At 42.7% G+C, this 24,513-nt stretch overlaps 1 protein-coding gene across 5 annotated transcripts in view; it reads right to left on the bottom strand.

Moving 5' to 3' along the window:
• LOC137431711 (unconventional myosin-Ib) overlaps positions 1–24,513 on the bottom strand; it is a 246,738-nt gene that overhangs the window by 199,506 nt on the left and 22,719 nt on the right. For all 5 annotated transcript variants that reach the window (XM_078782369.1, XM_068123339.2, XM_068123340.2 and 2 more), the window contains exons 3-4: positions 23,777–23,892; positions 1,686–1,780 (exon numbers count right to left, since the gene is read on the bottom strand). In XM_078782369.1, coding sequence (XP_078638495.1) covers positions 1,686–1,780; positions 23,777–23,892 — 211 coding nt within the window. The remainder of the gene's footprint in view (positions 1–1,685; positions 1,781–23,776; positions 23,893–24,513) is intronic.

Below are 24,513 nucleotides of genomic sequence, written 5' to 3'. Positions count from 1 at the left end.
GCGTCCGTATGGGGGCGCCCCAATATCGGAATTAGTTTTACCATACATTCTTGTTGTCTGTATTTCCTTGATTAAACCCTTTATTTGTTGCATTTTAATTCCTTGCCCGAGTCCTGTTTATTTGTTGGTGGTTCGGAAAACCCGCTTCGCGTCCGTCCGCCCAGGTAAGCCTCGCTGTCCTCAACTACACCCTCACACGTATAAATAACACCGCCATTGTTTGGCTGAACGCCTCGGTGTAAAGCTTGATCGGCCACCTGTCACCTTGGGGATCTTAATCCCCCCGGTGAATGCGACAATATATATATATATAATTATTTAAAATATACATTATTTCTAATAAATATATATTTTTAATTATACATACAATATGTAATTATTTCAAAATATAAAATGTATTTTTGAGTTGTTTAAAATATTTAATGAATTTATATATTTTGAATAAATGTTTTGTTATTACTTTAATCAGAAGCCATCTATAAGACCAGGTATTAATATAAAGATAATTTACCGTATTACCCCTGAGTTGGACAGGATAACCGAAAAGGGGGGGGGGGGGGGGGGGGGGAGAGGTTCGTATAAACTGTCAAACCGCACTATAAACTGTCATCCTGGTGTTTCTCAGGCAGGGTGATTCATCAATGTGTGTGCCATCCCTCGGATAGACGTTAATTCAGAAGTCCTGTCTGCCATCATTATTTCGGGTGGACGTTAAATATTCCACAATGTCCTCCCTGAAGAGCAGGTGAGCAATCCCCAGCACCGTGAACAAATTACAAATTTCTGCCCTGACTGTCTGCTGGAAAGGCAATGGCAAACCACCCGACATAACACATGAAGATAAACTCCTTCGGCAGTACAAACACTCTATAAAGTGCAGGTATGGTACATCTCATGATGATTATGCCATCACCAGAAGGTATTGTTACACTCCACGCTTGCGTCTTCTGCACAAACTTAATTGAATCATAAATGCACGCATTGAAAAAAGGCTTATGATGGGATTTGAAATGTTGACCGACTTGGTAAGGGAATTACGTGTTAATGCCCAGCTCTTTGTGTAAATAGATCGTTTTGTAAAATTGGTGTAATAAAGCTCGGCTGCGTGATGTGCAAAAGCCACATCTGGTTTTGAAAACCACTCCTGGCAATGGTTCAGCCACGGTTGCACTTTAAGGATTGCCCCGTTCGTGTTCCCATCTGAACCCTTGGCCCAGGTTCAACTCCCATATACCATGTTGCTTTTATATTATTTACTAATGACCTTGCAATTCATTCATTCACAGTCCATATATCATATGTACGTGGCCACTGTCTACCGTACCAAGGTTAAAATGCTATATACAATTGGTGTCTGTCCCCCATTTGCTATACCCAGGTTCAAATCCCATATAATGTTGTGCTTGTCCATTGTCTACTGATGCCTTTATCATGTACGTGATATATGTACAAGGTCATCCCTGAGCTCAAGTATCATTGTAAAAATAGGAATGCTGACATTATTCCAGGAGCACTGGGATATAAAGGAAGAAACACAAGGTTATGAATCGGAATTGACATGCAAATTGAAAGTAAAAGTGAGTGAAACCTTCATTAAAATTTTTTTTTCACTAAAGCATCCATTCCGTAACTCCAGCTCCCAGAGGTCAGAACGTGCAGGTTTGCAAGAAGCAAGACATGCTGACCTGTTTTCCCTGCACCACTCTCCCCTGTGATAAGAATGCATTGGTTCTTGTCTTGGTCGCGCAGGGAACGGTAAGCCTCATCCGTAATGGCGTATCTTTGGGAAGGGAAAAAACACACAAAAGCAAAAACACATGTTTAACACGTGCTGTGAAAACTGTGCACATGTTCTCCACATTATTCAAAAAAAAATCTCATTTTTTTCTCTTCATATTATTTGCATATTCTTCTTATTTGAACAATTCGCCGCAGGCAAGAAGAAGTTGCTACTACATTAAATGGCTCTTCCTTTTTCTTTTCTTTTTGAAGAATCTTCAGCAAGCATGCTTCCAAATACCTGGCTGGATAACCTACGGGTATGCACACTCACTACTCCCGGTGTTTCGCATGTAGAGCGAGGCATCAACGTGTGTGCCGTCATTCGGATGGACTAGTTGGTCCATTAGGCATTAGTTGCTAGACGTTACGGATCTTACAGTGCCTTTTTGAAGAGTGGGCGAGCTATTTTTTATTATTTTTAATTTTTTTGTATACAAGATCGAGGCTCGTGAAAGAGCTAACATTAATCACACAAAAAGACAAACCGACACACAAAACACAAAAAACAAGGGGAGCGGTAGACAAGATGAGGAGAGAGGGGGAAGGACACAAAAGAGAGGGGTACCCTGAAGTACCCTGTAGTACCCTATCACCGGTACCCTGAAGAAATCCTAAGATCTTGTTTTAACCTACGGGGGGCACTGCATCAGCAGAAATAGTCGTGTACCAGGTTTGGTAATTGATGCTGCACAAAAGAAGAGGAAGAATAAGAGGCAGAATTAGAAGAAGAAGCAGAAGGTTATCGAGTTGTAAGAAAAATATGGGCCTCACATTTCTCGAGCAAATTGCATGAATGACAATTTATCGTCCATTCGAATTTCCATTATCCTTAATTTTGTCACGTCTCTCCTTTATTAGTCCCCTGCCAGTGTACACCGGAGGGGACTGTAGGTTTGCACGCCGTCCCTCCATCCGTCGGTCAGTCTGTCGGTCCGTCAGTCCGTCACGCAAAGAACACTTTTACGGACTTTTTTTTCTAAACGCTTAATGCTAACGATTTCAAACTTGGCACGTGGTTTCCTCATGATAAGTTACAGGTCAAGTTCGAACTTCACGACGTTTCGATCATTTTTGACAAAGTTATGGCACTTTGAACTTTGGGAATTCTGATAATTCTGATGATCCTTAACTCAGTGCCATTTTAAGTTTTAATTTCCTTTAAAAACCAATTTCTCTGCAATAATAGGACCGATTGAGATAAAAAATTTCACCGTAGGGGGGACTCGGTCTGTAGAATATTTTAATGGTAATTATGACGTCACAGGTCACGTGGTTCGGCCGCCAGATTGTTTTTCGTGAAAACACGAAAACCCCTTTTTCTCTGCAACGGCTGAACAGATCGAGGCCAAACTTTGCAGGCAGAATCGCATACCCACGACGAACAAAAAAGTCAGGTAGCATGACGTCATGCGTCACATGGTTTCAGAGTTATGACGTTTTTAAGCATTTTTTTTTTTTTTTTTTTTTTTTTTTTTTTGTATACAAGGTCGAGGCTCGTGAAAGAGCGAATATTAATCACACAGAAAGACAAACCGACACATAAAACATATAACATCGGGAGCGGTAGACAAGATGGGGAGAGAGGGGGAAGGACACAAACACAACATTTGAGAGCAGGGACCGAGAGACATGGAGACATCGAGAGATCTGAGAGAGGGCGAGGGCTTGGGGGGGGGGGGGGCGTGGGAAGGGGGCGGTGGGAGAGGTATAAAACATATGGACACTGCCAGGACTTCCAGGAAAGAAGTTGGAATTTCAAACAAGGTGGATCTGGGGTGAATTAGCGGGGGTAGAAAAGATCAAGGTTTTGGATGGGGGAAGATAAGAGATGGTGGTGAACAGCTGTTTTAAAGACCTGGAGGGAGGAGTGGGATTGAAGGGAGTGAGGGAGTTTGTTCCAGAGGCGGGAGAAAAGAGGAATGAAAGAGTGAAGGTGAGCAGAGAGCCGAGATTTCGGCAGTTTAACCATCAGAGGGTTGCTGGCAGATCTTGTGCGACCTGTAGGAATATTTGGGGGACAGAGCACAGAGAGAGCTGGGGGTGCAAGGCCGGAGAGGAGTCGGTAGAAGACAGAAAGACCACCTACCTGCCTGCGGTGAGTGAGTGAAAGGCCCTCAGAGATAGCTTCATCGCGGGAGATTCCAATAATTCTGAAAGCTTTGGTTTCAACAGCGTGAAGCCGAGCTAGGTGTGAGGCAGGAGCACCGGCCCATAGGGGAGAACAGTATTCCATTGAGCTGCGGATGAAAGCCTTGTATGTGGTGAGGAGCTCAGGTGTGCCGAGGAAGGACTTCGCACGACGGAGGATGCCCAGTCGGCGACTGGCTTTGGAGGCCAGCTTGGAAATGTGGTTTTCCCAAGAAAGATCATGGCAGATAGTGAGACCCAAAATCTTGAGCGACAGAACTTCTTGGAGAGGATTGTTGAGAAAGTAGATGGGAGGGTTGTCCAGTCGATCTTTTCGGAGAGACATAGTAAGAGTGTGAGATTTGTCAGGATTGAAAGACATGTTCCACTTGTTTGACCAGTCTGTGATTTTGTCCAGAGTATACAACAGAGTATACAGAGTATACAAACGTTCAAGCATGAACCTTTAAAACCGAACCCCTCGCTCATTTTTGATCCAATCGAGGGGAAACTTCACAAATCTGTTCAGCATGTCAGTCTACTTAGATGTCCTTTTGGAATTTGCGATAGGGCACGTGATTTGGCAGATATCGTTAATTAAACGAAAATATTTTTTAAAAATGGATATCTCTTGAATCGCTTGTACGTCAGACCGTGAGTTGGTAATAATTTATATAATTCACACAGTACAATACGTGCAGACCGCTCCACGGAGCGACCTTGTGGGCTTATCAACGAGGCGAGGCGTGACACACGTGTCTCAGCATACCTCAGATCAAGTTTGAAAACCAGCATCAACCGTGCATAAATTTGCATATTCGATCATTTTTGACAAAGTTATGGCACTTTGAACTTTGGTAGGGGACATGTATTGCAGCGCAATACTCAGAATGCTTGTTGTTTGTCACAGACGGTTGTATACTCTGACCTGCAACAGAAGTGTCAATAGAACATAATGACTGTTTGTCTCATTTCCATCTACTTATCTCCATCCGAGACTCATTTGAGTGAACTAAACTTTTTGTGCTTTTCATCTTCCAACTTGTTTTTCTTCTTGAGTCGGTAAAAAAAAACAAATTAAATGTCAAAAGCACTTATTTTACAAGAAGCCAAAGTTTGACAACTCAACTGGGTTTTCCACACAAAAAAAAAAAAAATACCACGTCATTGCCAGAAAGTCCACAATTTTCAGGAAGGAAGGATGTAGAGTGATACTCAATAGAAAAATGATATTCTAAGGGGAAATAGGCACAGCTGGATGGCACACAGGAACCTGGGAGACGCCATAGACCACACCCATCCTGCCTTGCCAGTCGTGGAAATGAACGACCCCCACCCAGCATGCATTCCACATGTCAATCCTACTCATCTCCCAAGTTGAACTTGTGTTATATCAGATCATGAGTGTTCGATCGCAGAGGTTCCACTCTTTTGCCAAAGACTGAAAGAAAGTGTCACGGAAAAATATCAATATTCCCAGACCAAGCAGTCCTCGACTGTCGCTTGGAAAAATTGTACAAAACGTGGATTTGGCTTAACTTGTTGGGGTCATAAACCACAATTGAATCACAGGTAAAGTAGAAACGAAACTGCTATTTAACTGTACAACAGCACGGAATGTGCTCTGAGTTACAGGGCTTAAAATGCCATCCGATGTGTTCAAGTAAATGCTTGGCATGTGAACCAGCTAGGTTCAAACCATGTGCAGAGCAACACCGTGCTACTGTATGTCCTCCTATTTGCCATAAATAAATTATAGAAACATGTACAGTATATTATTAAAAGACAAAACAAATTTCTGAAGTGTTGCATTTCTTTGTATGTGGCTGAAATACACACGAAAGATCAGTGGTGATCAGTGGTGGTGATTCGTGTGCAGCCTGTGCCTGCTGGTTGCATCTTCTTCTGGGGGCGTGGCTGCCGCTGATGCAATGCCTCTCTATAAGCAGTAAGCTGGTACTCATTTTGCCAACCTCAGAAGGATGATAGGCTGAGTCAACTTACCTGGTGTTAATTCAATGGCGGACAGGGGCTCAAACTCAGGACCCTAAGATCTCAAGCCAGCCATAAACAACAACAACAACAACAACAACATGCATTTTAAGGCCATTTTCCCTGCAAGAGCGGGGGTTAGCCTTGCGGTCCCCATGACAATCTTCTCCATTTTGCCCTATTTTCTGCATCTCTCCTTGTTAACCCCCTTGCCCGCATTTCTTCTTCCACCATCTTTAGCCAAGTCTTTCTCGGTCTTCCCCGTGCTCTACTTCCTTCGACATTCATTTCCATCACTCTTCTCAACCAGTCACTTTCATCCTTCCTCAACACGTGACCAAACCATCTCAACCTGTTCCTCTTCACAGCATCAATCACAGGCTCTATTCCCATCATCTTTCGCAATTCATCATTTGTCTTCCTCTCTCTCAACGATACTCCGCACATCCACCGAACCATTAGCATTTCCACCCTTTCCAGCCTTCGTTGCTGCTCTACGTTCATTACCCATGTCTCGCTCCCATAAATCATAACACTTCTCACACATGCAGCAAACACCTTTCCCTTCAGCTTCAACGACACTCCCCTCCTCATCAGCACGCCACTCAGTTCCCGAAACTTCTTCCATGCACGTCTCACTCAAGCAACCGTTGCCGAGTCTGATCCACCTTCTCCATTCAGCATGTCTCCAAGGTAACAAAATGTTTTCACACCTTCCAGCTTCACGCCGTCTCCAAGATCCAACTCAACATTTCCTCCATTTGCAGCTCCCTCTGTGCACACCTTACATTTGAATGTAGCTGCCACACTGGTTAATGACCCTCTCAGCCCACTACATTTTTGATGAACCCACTCAGCGCACATTGTACATTGAATGGAGTTCACTCCGACACCCTTCCTGCACAAAGCACAGGGCCACTTCCCAGTTCTTTCCACCTCACCACATGCGTTACCACTTGCCATCACCTTAGTCTTTCCGATATTCACCTTCAGACCTTTTGTCTCCATACATTCCTTCCACTTGTTCATCTTTTGCTCCAGTCCATCCATACTTTCCGTAATCAACACCAGATCATCTGCATACAACAACCCCCACGGTAAACCCTCCTTTACATTCCGAGCCAGCACCTCCATCACAGCTACAAATCGTAGTGGACTTAGTACCGACCCCTGATGCACTCCCACCTTCACTTCAAACTCACCACTGTTCCCGTCCTTCGTCCTTACAGCTGTGCACGCTCTTTTGTACATTGCCATCACTACTCTGATCAACCATTCCTCCATTCCTAACTTCCTCAATGCCCATGTCACTACTTCACGTGGAACCCTATCGAATGCTTTCTCCAGATCAACAAACCCAAGAAACAACTTCTTCCTCTTCTCCATGTACTTCTCCTGCAACTGCCTCACAATAAAGAGCGCGTCTGTCGTTCCTATTCCTGGCATAAATCCAAACTGCATTTCGTCGATCTTCACCTTCTTCCCGGTGTGTACCCTGGTTTAGAATAGGTACACCGTATCCCTGCGTGTCGTAGGAGGCGACGAAGAGGGTTGGCGTCAGGAAGGGCATCCGGCCATAAAAACATTGCCTCAAAAAGAGAACCAAAAAAAAGCCAGCCATCTTAACCGTTAATCCAACACCAGGCTTACAAAGGATGAGTGTTTTTATTTTTTGGAAAGGGGGATAGGGGGCATCACTACCTTTTCAAAGGGAGCATTTTTGGGGCAATTATACAGGAGGTGGTTTTGACATGTTGACCAGACCAGGTGCCAGATCTACCTCTGCTGGAAGGTCATTAATGAACCAGCTGGGTTATTATTGATAATATGATAGCAACTATCTTGATTTCCAGAAGTTTTTCAACAAAATCCTTCATGCTGCTTCCTTCAGCCAGATTTGATCCCACAACCTCAAGTGTTCCACAGCGCACGGCCCTTACCATTAGGCTACCACCTATACCCAATGGTAATGATTACCAAAGACAATTGAAAACAAGTAAAGGTTTTCCGTGTTGAGTGGGTAATCTCAATGCCATCTTGCTCAGGGATTGCCACATGGAATCTGGAAACTCGAATTTTTTTTGGATCTTCCCATGTCTAAGGGCAGATAGGACAGCCAGGTTTACATTCCTCGGAAGATAGAAATCATTGGAATGCAACACACTCTCCTTCAACACAGAATTCAGCACAGAAGTCAAACATGAGCCTTAAACCAATTCCGCACGGTTAGCACAAGGTCATCCTTTCACCCATGACTATGTAGAGCGCCTTGACAAAACAGCTGAAAGCTTACAATCAAAATGTGGGATCTCAGGAGGACAATGAGTGAAAATCGTTTTTCTATCCTTGTGTGTAATTACCTCGGCCACCGTAGGTTGACGAAGGTTATGTTTTCACCCCCTGTCTGTTTGTTTGTGCACACGATATCTCAATGTTATGGATGGACTCGGCTGAAACTTGGTGGACAGGTTGTGTGTGTGACGAGGACGAATCGATTCGATTTTGGTAATGATCCGAATCCGAATCTGGATACGATAATTATTTAATTTTAAAGTGATTCTTCACCATTGAGTGATAGGGCCAAAATGACATCCAGTATAACATGATATTTTAAAAAGTTGTGGACGAGTTATGACAAACCGAGGTGGATGAGTTGGGTAGGTGACAAGAACAAGCCGATTAGATTCTGGTTAAGGTCCGAATCCAAATCCAGCCTATCAGTGGGATACAAAAGGTAAACTGTTCAGCCTGGCGGAGGTATGCGCGCTACCGAGTGCAGTTATACTTTCACTTGTGCCCTCTATTCAAATGAATAGAAGAAAACAAATTCGGATTCTGAGCGGCATCATTACCCCAACGGCCAACAGATAAAAAAAGATGGCGTCGACCCAGAAAACAAGTCCAGTGCATGTTCCTTACACTTGAACGGTTAACCTGTATGTAATTAATCTACAATGAACCACCTTTAGAGGCCATTTTCCCCCACAGAGCAGGGGTTGGCCTTTTTCGGGCACCGTGGTCCCCTTTTTGAAGCAATGTTTTATGGCCGGATGCCCTTCCTGCCACCAATCCTGTTGGTCACCTCTTGCGACACACAGGGAATTACCAGTGAGCTGGTACTCAATTTGCCGACCTCGGAAGGATGACAGGCTGAGTCAACCCCCCTCGTGTTAATTTAGCGATCGACCGGGATTCGAACCCAGGATCCTAGGATCCCAGGCCGGCACCCGAACCGCTAAGCCAACACCAGGCCTGGTAATTAATTAATCTACAATAAAAACCACCGTTTAGAGGCCATTTTTCCCCGCAAAGCGGGGGTTGGCCTTTTCGGGGACCGTGGTTGTTGTTGTTTTTTGGTCCCCTTTTTGAAGCAATGTTTTACGGCCGGATGCCCTTCCTGCCGCCAACCCTGTTTGTCGCCTTTTTACGATAAACAGGGAATTACCAGTGTACTGGTACTCAATTAGCCGACCTCGGAAGGATGACAGGCTGAGTCAACCCCCCTGGCGTTAATTCAGCGATCGACCGGGATTCGAACCCAGGATCCTTGGATCCTAAGCCGGCACCCTAGCCGCTAGCCCTTGTTAGGGTTAGGGTCAGGGTAGATAATTAGGGTAGATAATTAATTAATCTACAATGCAGGCTCAAATTCCCTACACCTGGATTCTCAAAATAATAATTTAAGCAATGTTGTCATTTTTCAAATGTAACACAAAATACGTAATTCAAGAATGGAAAATAGCACACTCACACAGCCTGAGGGACACATGTTACCTGCTCTCACATTTGCTGTACCTTACGATAACTTTGTGGAAAAAAACAAAAAAACACAGAAATAAGCATGATGGAGAAAAGCATGCAAAACGCCACCAAAAATGTATAATCGTACCAACTTTCAGCCATCATTTTAAATGACCATGCCACTGTGTACAAACTCGCCCCACAAATCTTACAAAATGGGGACGCGAGCACCCAGCAGTCTGAAATATGTTTATAGATGTGGCAGGGAAGGAAATCTGAAGCTTCTAAATTGTGCAAGCAGTGAAATTGAATTTACATTGGATAAAATCTGACACGCTACGTTCCAGCTGCCAGGTACTGCAATCAGAAGACAGCTGTGTGGTCAAAGTAAGAGCTCGTTTGCGTTTGAATGACAACCTTGTCCCAGGGAGCTTATTGGTGGCAATCAAGTCTTTTCATGAACCTTTACCTCCCCCTATATAGAAAGAACAAGCGGTCAAAAAGAAAACTAAACATCAAATTTAATATTCCTTATATTTGAGGGCAACTCAATGAATGTTGAGTCATCCATCAATAGATGGATGTTGAGTCATCATTAGGCCAACAGGTCCTCAATGGGGAGGTCCTCAATGCCAAACAGGAAATCAGAGCTGTCTCCCTTGACATATCACGGGCCTTTGATACGGTCTGGCACCCAGCTCTGCTCACCAAACTCTCCTCCTATGGTATCCATGGAAATCTCCATGCATGGCTTGCGGACTTCCTCTCTGGTCGTAGTCAACGTGTGGCCCTGAATGGATTTCTCTCATCTCCCCTTCCTGTTCAGGCTGGAGTTCCCCAAGGAAGTGTGCTGGGCCCTGTGCTTTTTCTGGTCTTTATCAATGATCTCTCCGACTCTCTGGAAAATCCTCTCTATCTCTTTGCTGATGACTCCACTCTCTGCCGCTCCATTCCTCTTCCCTCAGATCGGCAGTCTGCAGCCTCCTCACTCTCTGAAGACCTGGACAAAATCACAGACTGGTCAAACAAGTGGAACATGTCTTTCAATCCTGACAAATCTCACTCTCTTACTATGTCTCTCCGAAAAGATCGACTGGACAACCCTCCCATCTACTTTCTCAACAATCCTCTCCAAGAAGTTCTGTCGCTCAAGCTTTTGGGTCTCACTATCTGCCATGATCTTTCTTGGGAAAACCACATTTCCAAGCTGGCCTCCAAAGCCAGTCGCCGACTGGGCATCCTCCGTCGTGCGAAGTCCTTCCTCGACACACCTGAGCTCCTCACCACATACAAGGCTTTCATCCGCAGCTCAATGGAATACTGTTCTCCCCTATGGGCTGGTGCTCCTGCCTCACACCTGGCTCGGCTTCACGCTGTTGAATCCAAAGCTTTCAAAATCATTGGAATCTCCCGCGATGAAGCTATCTCTGAGGGCCTTTCACTCACTCACCGCAGGCAGGTAGGTGGTCTTTCTGTCTTCTACCGACTCCTCTCCGGCCTTGCTCCCCCAGCTCTCTCTGTGCTCTGTCCCCCAAATATTCCTACAGGTCGCACAAGATCTGCCAGCAACCCTCTGATGGTTAAACTGCCAAAATCTCGGCTCTCTGCTCACCTTCACTCTTTCATTCCTCTTTTCTCCCGCCTGTGGAACAAACTCCCACACTCCCTTCAATCCCTCTCCTCCCTCCAGGTCTTTAAAACAGCTGTTCACCACCATCTCTTATCTTCCCCCATCCATAACCTTGATCTTTTCTACCCCCACTAATTCACCCCAGATCCACCTTGTTTGAAATTCCAACTTCTTTCCTGGAAATCCTGGCAGTGTCCATATGTTTATACCTCTCCCACCCCCCCCCCCCCCCTTCACATGCCTCCCCCCCAAAGCCCTCTCCCTCCCACAGATCTCTTGATGTCTCCATGTCTCTCGGTCCCTGCTCTCAAATGTTGTGTTTGTGTCCTTCCCCCTCTCTCCCCATCTTGTCTACCACTCCCCTTATTTTGTGTTTTATGTGTTGGTTTGTCTTTTTGTGTGATTAATGTTCGCTCTTTCACGAGCCTCGATCTTGTATACAAAAAAATACAAAAAAAAACAAAAAAAAAAAACAAAAAAAAAAAACAGATTTTCTCAACAAATTGTGTACAGATAGATACACTAACCACTGTGAGAAAAAGGGCGCAGCAACGTTTTGGGCATTTCTCACTCTTCCTTTAAAGAAGTGCTCACTCTCCAGCTTTGAAGAAGAGCTCTTGACAAAAACGTCGCTCGATCCTCTTCTATCCCTGCGGTTAGCACACCTCTGTCAACATTGGGTTGAGAAAATCCATCGTCCATATTTTTCTGCCAAAAACAGACCGACTGTAGACCCTTAAAGAGACAGATTTTCCATCATTCCGCCAGCCTCCCGCAGATGGCCAAACCATCTTTCTATTGAAGTAAAAGTTTTCCAAAAAAAAAAAAATCCAATGCGATCCTTGTGGAACAACGAACGGGAAAAGGAGTATTTCCTCATGTGAAATACAGCGCGATACAAAGAGAACACGTTGCACAAGGTCAACACACTGAGACAAAGTCTGACGGTGTTCTTAAAGTTGCTCACGTCGACACTAACATTGCCAGCTGGCGCTCCTGCACGAACGCAAACCGGCAGTTTGTTCACAAATGACACCTAAAAAAATAATAATAATAAGGGAAATGTGTTGAGGAAACATTCAATGGCAACACACAACACGATTGGTGTAACCTGGAATCTCACACCATATCTCCCTCCCACAGATCTCCCGATGTCCCTGCTCTCAAATGTACTTGTGTGCTTCCCTTTCTCTCCCCATCTTGTCTCCCGCTCCCTTTATCTTATGTTTTATGTTTCAGTTTGTCTTTTTGTAATTAATGTTAGCTCTTACACGATCCTCGATCTTATATTTTAAAAAAAAATTAAAAAAAATCTGTTCATGTGTATCCTGGACAATGATTACATGCAATTACACCCTCAAAACGAAGTCCTTCTCATACCTGCCAGGAGATCACCTTTTGCATTCGTCCGCTATGTGAGGTCGTAACACAGACTGGTACGGAGCAGCAAAGCCATAATCTGCACAAGGTTTCCTTTGCCATCAAGAGTAGCGGAGAGACAAAGTTATAAACAGGAAAAACACATGCGGGAAAATTTTCTTTATCCACAGCTCGGAAATCTGGTTTGGTATAAATGTATGAACCAAAATATCTGAAAAATGAAATGCGGTCAAAACAAAAGTCGAGTAAGCAAAAGTCGGGTGATATACGAGTAAGTTTTTGTTTCGAATATTTTTCGAAGGAAGTCAAAAACATTTCCAATGAAAAACAAAGAAAGTAAAAGTTTTTTGTGTTAGGTACAAAATGAACAAAACACGAACATGAAGTTGTACGGACTTCCTCGCAAAAAGAGAAAGAGCTTACACAAAAGCCGTGGCACTAAAAGGAAGTTGAAAGGTAACGTTTAATGGTTAAACAAAGAGAATGCAGCTGAGCACTGTTGATGCCCCGTGTACCAAGAACAAATGACGAGAGCGAGAAGCAGAGATGGTGCACAATTAGGCCTCAAATGACAGGTTAGGCACAAGTGCAGATATTGTGACATAATCATTTACTGGACATTCATTCGCTTATTTCACCAAAGTAACGTCAGAGTGGAACCGTCCGTACGTACGCAAGTCCGTTAACATTTGACTCAAACATCTCCTCACAAAATACCCAACCGATATGGACCAAATTTGGTACAATCCATCAGGACAGCAAGGTCTCATGGGGTTGTGCTACCCCATTTGGATGCGCCCCCTGTAGTGGGGTTTTGCCCCAAATATTGTTATTTCATTCAAAAATAGTCTTCTTAGAAACCGCCAGACAGATTCAGACCAAACTCGCCATGAGGCATTGGGACCATGACCTAACCTTTAGTTGTGCTCCTCATGGCCATATGTCCCCTGGAAAGGGGGCCACGGGCCCTCTCCCCAAATCCCTCATTTTCACGAAACATCATCTTCTCAACTACCTGAGCAATATGGACGAAATTTGGTAGAATGCATTATGACAGTAAGGTCTCGTGGGGTTGTGCTCCTCAACCGGATCCGTCCATTTAATGGGAGTGAAAGGGGGGTTTTGCCCCAAAGGGGGAGTTCACCTCAAATTCTGGTAATTTCTTTTAAAATCTTCCCAGAAATCATGGGGAAATAAACGTCAGGCCCCACGGGGCTACTTTTTTTTTTTAAGAGTGGAGTTATGGAATGAAATCACATGCAGGACAGGACATTACAACTTACAAGATAAGACATCAGTGTACCTTTATGTGAATATCAAGGACATGAGCAGAAAATGTAGAAACATACACAGATTATATGGTATTTGATCCTGGGTTATGAGAATCATGAGCCATCAGTTAATTTGTGTGAACGCAAAACAGGAAATTATTTAATTATTCCAATATCGTCAGATAAATACGACACAACCAGCCCAGATTATGGTTGCTTTACAGGAGATGCACAATGATGCACTTTGTTGCATACATGTACAAAATGGCTTACTAATATAACCCAGCTGGCTCACTCATCACTTTCAGCGAGGGGGCGATTTGCTAGCCCTACTCAATTTGAATGAATAACTGGTCTTGCTGGTGAAGACTAGTGTCGATCTGTGTCGGTGGAAGGTAGAACAATGGATGAAATCAACAGGATGTTGCTTCAGGTACGCCAACCGCTGTGAGAGGCAAGGGGTAGCCGACGTTTTGGGCGTTAACCCTTCGCCCAGCATCGATTTGCTCTGATGAAGGGATAATGCCCAAAACATCAACTTCTTGCTTCCCACAGTGGATTAGCATACCTCAATCAACATCCTGTCATCCATTGTTCTATCCAGTTTAGCCTACTGGTTAAATCTGGTGTTATTCCGCATTTGTGGTTTACTATTAAAATGACTAACGGGCAATTTGGGATAGGCACACATCCCTTTTTCTAAAAAGAAAAATAGTACACACTAAAGTATAGATAAGCCTCCATTCTGTATGCAAGTGCACCATAATTATGTCACCGCTCTCATACATAAATAGTCGAGGGACCATTGTTTCCACATACAATTCATGCCTTTACTTCTGCAGCTCGGTTTTCCTGCTCCCACCCTTCCACCTGGCCATCGATTCGAGCAAAACTCACCATCCCATATTCCAAGCACCAAAAATCCTATTCCCCAAGCAAATCACATCAAGATTTTCCATGAAGCTAAATAATTGGGTTCGGAATGTCCTCCTCTTTGTGAGCATGCCTTGAGCTGCATTATGACGCGCTCACAGCGGAACTGTGACGTGTGACGTGTGACCTTGAAGGCCCCAGGTTCCTCAATGCTCATCCTTTGTAAGGTCGTCGCATCTGCAACACTACATCATAACATAAGCGACTCTATACATATTTACATGGCAATCGGTGCCTCATCACAGCACAACATACGAATGGATACATCTTTCAGACGTAATTATGCCCTTTAATGCAAAGCAGAGCTAGAAAGTGGGAGATGTACCGCGGAGGTGCTAATCAAGCAGCACTCTTATCACATGCTTCAGTCTCTGTGGCTGGTAATGCATCGAATCATCATATATTATTGAAAAAGATTATGGACCCATGCATTTCGGAGAAAAGGAAAACAATTTTACAAAGCACAAAAATGCACAAAACAAAGGAAAGGCAAGCACGGTTTCGGCAAATATGCTTAGTTCCATTGACACCCAGGTATTCACAGCTACGATGCGCTTTACTTGCGCATTTGAAATTATTTCTGCTCTTACAGTTCTGTGTCTCACTTCCAGCCAACCAGGCCCTTTGTTTGTGGAAAGAGAAGGCTTAAGATTACCTAATGTGGGCAGTGAAGCATTGATGTCTATGATGCAGACAAAATTTCCATCATTATTACGCAAACTTCAGACGTGTCGAGGAGAATTGAAAGGGGGCAGGGAAAGGGTGGGAAAGCGAAAATAAAATTTAAATTCACGAGCAAGTTACCAGTGCCCGCTTGGGATTCTAAGCAGGATATGGATGGAGCGGGCAAAAATGCAATTGGCGTCTTCTGTCATCGAGCCCGGCCAGTTGGGAGCAACAATTCACATTTATCGCCACATCTGATGAATTTTGAATGCTCTAATGGAGGCGAGGTGTGCATTTCAAATTGTTGTTTGATACATGTAGGATTTTTTATGCCAAGTGTCTGTAATAAAAAGTTGTGTTGGCATCAAAGCCAGGGACCAATTTACAATTAATAGTAGGATAACAAAAGGGACAATAATAATAACTAGAGAGTTCATAGAACAAGATACCCCACACAGTGCAACTTAAATCCTAATAAAATAATGATTTTAATGATCGTTAAAAAAAAATCAGAACGTTTTGGGTGAATGAAGTGGGCCAGAAGCAGTCCCAAAAACCACCCTGATACACCACCCCTTTTAAAGAGGTTTAAAGGCGTATAAATGCAAAAATTACGGGTTTTAACGCCATTTTACCCAGCGTCTATTACATCATCCTATCTAACAAGTCACATTAGTTATCCATGCCTGTTGTACGTGTCCTTTATAACATCCTTAAAAACAGTAAGTTTCCTGTTTGGAATCACTTTAAATTTTGACTGTCAGGCAGACAGAGTAAAAAAAATCTCACTGCCCTGCACATGTGAGGTCAGGATGAATTCTAAACCAAAGTGGGTTAGAATGGACTCAACCCTGACACCCTAAATAACTTCAGACCCATCTCCAACCTACCCTTTCTGTCAAAAGTTTTGGAACGCGCTGTAGCCACTCAACTCAAACATCACCTCTCTGCCAATAACCTGTATGAAACATTCCAATCCGGATTCCGCTCCAACCACAGTACTGAAACTGCTCTCCTCAAAATCACCAACGACCTTCTCCTCTCCTCTGACGCTGGCAACCTCAACATTCTCATCCTCCTCGACCTCAGCGCCGCCTTTGACACCATCGATCACACCATCCTCCTCACCCGACTTGAAACCACCTTTAACATTACCGGCACTGCCCTCTCTTGGATTAAATCATAGCTCTCTGACAGACGCCAGTTCATCTCCATCAATAACTGCAAATCCCCCACTGCTCCCCTCCCCCAAGGTGTCCCCCAAGGTTCAGTTCTTGGCCCCCTCCTCTTCATCTTGTACCTGTCCCCCCTTGGTCACTTAATCCGCTGTCATGGTCTCCAATTCCACTGCTTCGCCGATGACATCCAGCTTTTCATCTCCACCAAGTCCATCTCCACCGCCACCCACTCTATCCTGACAAACTGCATCACTGAAATAAAATCCTGGCGTCAAATCAACTTCCTCAAACTTAACTATGATAAATCTGAAATAATCATCATTGGCCCAAAAACGCTCACCAAATCCACCCAAAACTTTGCCCTCAACATCGACGGTTTCCCAGTATCCACCTCCCCTCACATCCGGAATCTTGGCATCATCTTTGACCAAACCCTCTCCTTCGACAAATACACTAAACACATCACAAAGACAGCCTTCTTTCACCTGAAGAACATCGCCCGTCTCCGTCCATCCCTCTCCTCCACGGCTGCAGAAACCCTCATCCACGCCTTCATCACCTCCCGTCTGGACTACTGCAACAGCCTCCTCTATGGTTCACCCTCAATAATCACCAATAAACTCCAATACATTCAGAACTCCGCTGCCCGTCTACTCACCCATTCCCGGACCCGTGACCACATCACCCCCGTCCTTTACAAGCTTCACTGGCTCCCCATCCCCCAGAGAATCCAGTACAAAATCCTCCTCTTGACCTACAAAGCCCTCCATAACCTGGCCCCATCCTACCTGGCTGACCTCCTCTCCAGACACACTCCCACCCGCGACCTCTGCTCTGCTGGTACCAACCTCCTGACCCCCCCCCCCCCTCATCTGGACCAAATTCAGATCCTGGGGGGACAGGGCCTTCTCCATCGCTGCTCCCACCCTCTGGAACTCACTACCTCACACCATCAGAGACTCCTCCTCACTCACCACATTCAAAACATCACTTAAGACCCACCTGTTCAACACTGCATTCAACATTTAACCCACAGCATTTAACCCCTGACTATCTCTTCTCCTTCTCCTTCCTTTTGCTTTGATTATTTACCTGTTGATTTTTGTCTTTTTGCACTTGTTTTTTGTACTCTGTCAAAGCGTCTTTGGGCTTCTTGAAAAGCGCTATATAAAATTAATGTATTATTATTATTATTAAAGTACGTGAAAAACGATAGACTTATCTTTCTATTAATGTTCAGATTTGTGTTCGAAATATAACATTTCATTTAAATAGGCTGTTCCTCGATCATAAACTGATGATCATAAAAGGAAAGAACGGACAGATAGACAGACATTAAAAATCACTCATAGAATGACATTTGGCAAAAGAGAACAAAGTAGAATGGCAGTCAGTAGAGCATCATTTTAACCTCAAAAATAATTGGTGGTTGAATTCAGTGACCTGATATGCAAATCGTCTTCAAATTTTAAGTTAATCGGATGAAAATTGAGGATTTTAGAAATTTTGCCGATGTTGACCTTTTGGCCTATGTTGACCTTGTGACCAATGTTGATCTAAAAAAAATAGTTGGTGGTTGAATTCAGTGAACTGATATGAAAATCCTATTCAAATTTCAAGTCAATCGGATGAAAATTGAGGATTTTAGAATTTAGAAGAAGTGGTTGACCTTTGGCCTATGTTGACCTTGTGACCTATGTGGACCTCATAAATAGTTAAATAGTTATTGGTTGAATTAAATGAACTGATATGAAAATCTTATTCTAATTTTAAGTCAATTGGATGAAAATTGAGGATTTTAGAAATTTCATAACGTTTTTGACCTTTTGACCTATGTTGACATTCTGGCCTGTGTTGACCTTTTGGCCTATGTTGACTTCAAAAATAGTTGGTGGTAGTTTCAGTAAGCTGATATGCAAATTCTATTCAGATTTCAAGTCAATCGGATGAAAATTAAGGATTTTAGAAATTTGAAAAAAGTGGTTGACCTTGGGCCTATGTTGACCTTGTGAGCAATATTGATCTCAAAAATAGTTGGTGGTTGAATTCAGTTCGCCGATATGAAAATCCTTTTCAAATTTCAAGTCAATCGGATGAAAACTGAGAATTTTAGAAATTTGAAAAGGTTGTTGACCTTTGGCCTATGTTGACCTTTTGGCCTATGTTGATCTCAAAAATAGTTGGTGGTTGAATTCAGTTCATAGACATGAAAATCCTATTCAAATTTCAAGTCAGTTGGATGAAAATTGAGGATTTTAGAAATTTGAAATGGTTGTTGACCTTTGGCCTATGTTGACTCTTTGGCCTATGCTGATCTCAAAAATAGTGGGTGGTTGCATTCAGTTCGCTGATATGTAAATCCTATTCAAATTTTAAGTCAATCGAATGAAAATTGAGGATTTTAGAAATATGAAAGAAAGTGGTTGACCTTTGACCTATGTTAAGCTGTTAAGCTTGTGACCTAAGTTGACCTCATAAATAGCTGTTGGTTGAATTCAGTTCAAATATATGAAAATCCTATTCAAATTTCAAGTCAGTTGGATGAAAATTGAGTATTTTAGAAACTTGGAAAAAGTGGTTGACTTTTGGCCTATGTTGACCTTTTGGCTTATGTTGATCTCCAAAATAATTTGTGGTTGAATTCAGTTTGCTGATCTGTAAATCCTATTCAAATTTCAAGTCAATCGGATGAAAATTGAGGATTTTAGAAATTTGAGGAAAGTGGTTGACCTTTGGTCTATGTTGACCTTTTGTCCTTAAAAATAAATAGGATTTTGTCTGACTACGAACTCTACCATTTGGTGAGGTTTCATGAAGATCAGTTTTAAATTGTGACCTGTACGCAAGTGTAAGTGAACGGACAGACAAATGAAAAATCACTCATAGAGCGACACTTGGCAAAAGAGAACAAAGCAGAATGGCACAGTAGAGCATCCTTTTGACCTCACAAATAAATGGTGATTGAATTCAGTTAGCTGATATGAAAATCCAATTCAAATTTCAAGTCAATCGGATGAAAATTGAGGCTTTTAGAAATTAGAAAAAAGTGGTTGACCTTTGGCCTATGCTGATCTCAAAAATAGTTGTTGGTTGAATTCAGTTAACTGATGTGTAAATCCCATTCAAATTTCAAGTGAATCAGATGAAAATTGAGGATTTTAGAAATTTGAAATTGTTGTTGTCCTTTGGCCTATGTTGCTCTTTTGGCCTATGGTGATCTCAAAAATAGTTGGTGGTTGAATTCATTTAGCTGAAATAAAAATCCTATTCAAATTTCAAGTCAATCGGATTGAAATTGAGGATTTTAGAAATTTGAAAAAAGTGGTTGACCATTGGCCTATGTTGACCTTTGGGCCTATGCTGATCTCAAAATAGTTGGTGGTTGAATTTGGTTGGCTGATATCTAAATCCCATTCAAATTTCAAGTCAATGGGATGAAAATTGATGATTTTAGAAATTTGAAAAAGTGGTTGACCTTTGGCCTATGTTGACCTTGTGACCTATGTTGACCTTAAAAATAGTTGTTGGTTGAATTCAGTTGGCTGATATGAAAATCCTATTCGAATTTCAAGTCAATCAAGCTGATAAGTTGATATGCAATTAATCCTATTCAAAGTAATCTCAAAAATAGATGGTGGTTGAATTCAGTTCGCCGATTTGAAAATCCTATTCAAATTTCAAGTCAATGGGATGAAAACTGAGGATTTTAGAAATTTCAAAAGGTTATTGATATTTTGGCCTGTGTTGCCCTTTTGGCCTCGGTTGATCTCCAAAATAGTTGGTGGTTGAATTCAGTTAGCTGATGTGTAAATCATATTGAAATTTTAAGTCAATTGGATGAAAATTGAAGATTTTAGAAATTTGATAAAGAGTAGTTGACCTTTGGCCTATGTTGACCTTTTGACGTTTTGACCTCAAAAATATATAGGATTTTGTCAGACCACAAACTCCACCATTTGGTTTCATTTGGCACTCTAAGTTTTGTGAAGATCGGTTTAAAATTGTGACCTGTAGGTAAGTATAAGTGAGCGGACAGACAAACAAACACACAAACCGGAGTTGCCAACATACGTATCAAAATATTATTTTTTTGCCAAGTAATGAAGCAATTGCTTAACCCCTCTTTTAGCTCCACGTATGTGGGGTAATGATCAGATAATATAAATACATTGACGATTCATATGAAATCCTTCCAAAACAATGCAGTTGGTTGCTACTGTCATGACATCATCAACAGGCTAAAAACAGTGTGGAGGGGGGCCGGGGGGGGGGGGGGGGTGAATTTATGCATTTATTTCCAGTGCACGTTCAGTACAAGGGGCAATTTCTTTTGTGAAATGGACTTTCGAAGCCTACAAATGTAGAGAGTGGGAAGCGACTGATTAATAATACAGTGCTGTGAGTAACTTTACCTTAGCTGTCTGTATCTTCACTGTTCTCTCCCTTACAGATACTACTAAGAGGCATCGTTACCCCCTACGCCTAACCTCCCCCCTCCATGACCCTTCCCCAAACCACCAATAACCTTACAAGGATAGACAAGGAACATGGAAAGGCAGGAGGCCGTTTGCCCGTCTTGCCTGCTCTCGATCAACATCACATTAATTCAATCAATCAGTTTCTCTACTTAATTTCAATGGGAGGCAGGGATCCCAGGAAGGGATGGAGGAGAGAACAGTGGGGCTGGGGCAGGAGCAGGGCATCACCAGGGATTTCATTCTTCCTATTACCTTGTTTTCATTTTTTGCTTCGGATGAAGAGGATTGTAGAATGAGGAATGAACAAACACCAACAGCACATTCACCTTTTTAAGAGACCCTCACACAGACTTCTTCTGTCAATATCCATGCACCACTCCACCCCCGATGCTTATTGGTACTTATGCAACTCAAATTTAAAAATATCTACTGTTTCTGCTATCACGACCTTTCCAGAGAGACCGCTCAATGCATTAACTACTCGGTCAAAGATCCTTCCCTAACTCTCCTCTTCTTTATGCAACCTTCACATACACGGATTATTCTTACGAGTCCTTACGGATCGCCAACTCGTAGTCAATCACAAGCATCCGTAAATAACTCGCTGGTATCCGTAGATAACTCGTCACAACTCGCAACAACTTTTGACATGTCAAAAATCATCTTCCGTTATTTACGGATGCTTGCGATTGACTACGAGTTGGCGATCCGTAAGGACTCGTGAGAATAATCCGTGTATGTGAAGGCACCCTTACTCTCAGGCTATGACCCCGAGATCTATCACTGTCTATTCTGTTGAATAACTCTTCTGCACTTATTTTGAATACACCCTTCTTTACATTATCATATCCCCTCATAATCACCTTCTTTCTAATGTAAATGTAATGTCTACTTCAGCCACTCCTCATAATAACTCATTCTCACGAGGCCTGAGATCAACCGAGTCACTCGATGCTGAAACCTTCATCAACCCTTCCCACGAAATCCTTTCACACCAAATATAAGCCTCAATTTTCAATATTTAAACATAATCTTACTCTAATTCACCAAATGTCCATCCTTCCGTTCGAAGGTACCGCAAAAACGGCTGAACCGATCGCAACGATATTTTGGGTGGGTATTGCTGGGACCCCTGGGAGTAAAATAGGCTATATTGTTTTTCCAATTTTTCCAAGTTTTCCAATTTTTCCAAACACGATGGAATAATATTTACCAATATGAACAGTGATGTGGCTTTTGTTGAAATTCTACAAATACTGTTTATTCTACGTACCAGGAGAGAGTAGATCGACTCCTGACGAACTCTTCCTATATAAACGTGCGGCTCCGAAGTAACATGGCAGCGTGTGCAATGCGACTGAGAAACGGGTGTAGCAGCCGCTTCCGTGTTACAGATTTGGCGCGCACTCTTCACACATAAACGTGCGACTGAGAAAGACGTGTCGCGGCCGCTTCCATTTTGCAGAATTCAATCTTTTTTCAAAATGGGCGCCATGTACTGTTTAGATTTTGATGATTTGCATGTGATATGATTTAACGGATGTTTATATGAATCGTTAAAAATAAAATAAAAAGCCTTCAATTTCTGATATTTTGCCTTTTCATTTGGGCCTCCCAATTGAAGCGCCCATAGGGCGGGGTACCATTGCTAGTTCGAATAATTTTCCAAAAAGTTTTTTTTTTTCATTCACAGTGAAATCACTCTAATCACTTGTCGACAATTAAAATAAATTCTTCTTCTTTTTCTTCTTCTTCTTGGAATGAGTCTTTTGTAAATATTGACCGATGATAGTACTGAACAATAATGTGCAAACCTGCCGTCACTAAATTTTACTTGCTTTAGTGTTGAATGAGAAAATCTATATAATAAAGCAGGACTGTCCGTCTGTCCATCCCTGAACTACTCCCTCAGTTTTGTGGCTGACCTGCCAAACCTCCTATGGAACATTTTGTGGTCCCAGTGGGTGTGCTAAGGTGGGTGGGAGGTTTCATAAATTCCTCAATACAATTACTATTTTGAATTTATACCTGTACGAACAAGAACCTGCTCTCTCTCTCTCTCTCTCTCTCTCTCACATGTAAACTCATTCACAGGTTCGTCATTAGCAGTTTCACCATTTACCGCATGCAGAAGAATTTCGCTAGCTCGGTAATCCCTCAATACAATAATGATTTTGCATTTCCACACGTGCATAGCAAGGGTACAACGCTAGTGTCTGATAATTAACTAGACATATACTAACCCAAGAAAGAAGGCCCAACTGACTAGTCATAGGAACTCTTTCAAATCCGTCGTGGAAAAGAAATATTGAAAGCGTCGAGCACAGAAACAGGCCGACCAATCACCTTTCACTGTACCATGTTCATTTTGAAAGAAAATTTCAATCATTTCGTTGGTTTTGAGTGGTCGTTGTGACAACAATCCTTGCTTTCCTCAGTCAAACTATTTACCACAGTAAAAAAGTTTCATCTCTACAATATGTCCCCTTCATCCCAAAACAAGCAAATTTACAAATTAAATAAATTAAAACAAGGGAAGCATGGACACAGGAAATGCAGTGTGGTCAGATTGTGGTAACCGCAGAGTACACAACTTACATGTGTGGTGGTAACTCAAACATGTTGCTGTTACGATACTGTTCGATCTTCGCCGGTGTGTAGATTGGCATAGACTTGTAGGGGTTGAGGGACACAACGACATTGCCAATGTATGTCTGCACAAAAAGGGGACAAGAGATCATTCAGAACTTACATGAGCCTATCTGCTTTGTTATGCTTCCTTAGAGACATCATCCATGTTTTAACATCTAGGGTCAGGAAGGTGTGGAGGTAGCACACTTCCAGTTAAACTATCTAGCCTGTTCCTCAGAGACATCATCCATGTTTTTAACATCTAGGATTCTAGTGTCATGAAGGTGTGGAGGTGGTGCACTTCCTGTTAAACTGTCTAGCCTGTTCCTTAGAGACACCATCCATGTTTTTAACATCTAGGATTCTAGTGTCATGAAGGTGTGGAGGTGGTGCACTTCCAGTTGAACTGTCTAGCCTGTTCCTTAGAGACATCATCCATGTTTTTAACATCTAGGGTCAGAAAGGTGTGGAGGTAGCACGCTTCCTGTTAAACTGTCTAGCCTGTTCCTTGGAGACATCGTCCATGTTTTTGACATCTAGGATTCTAGTGTCATGAAGGTGTGGAGGTGGTGCACTTCCAGTTGAACTGTCTAGCCTGTTCCTTAGAGACATCGTCCATGTTTTTAACCTCTAGGATTCTAGTGTCATGAAGGTGTGGAGGTAGCACGCTTCCTGTTAAACTGTCTAGCCTGTTCCTGAGAGAC

This window comes from Myxine glutinosa, chromosome 7, assembly GCF_964187855.1.
Source record: "Myxine glutinosa chromosome 7, kmMyxGlut1.1, whole genome shotgun sequence".
Classification (NCBI taxonomy): Eukaryota; Metazoa; Chordata; class Myxini; order Myxiniformes; family Myxinidae; genus Myxine; species Myxine glutinosa.
This window is presented reverse-complemented; position numbering and strand designations above follow the sequence as displayed.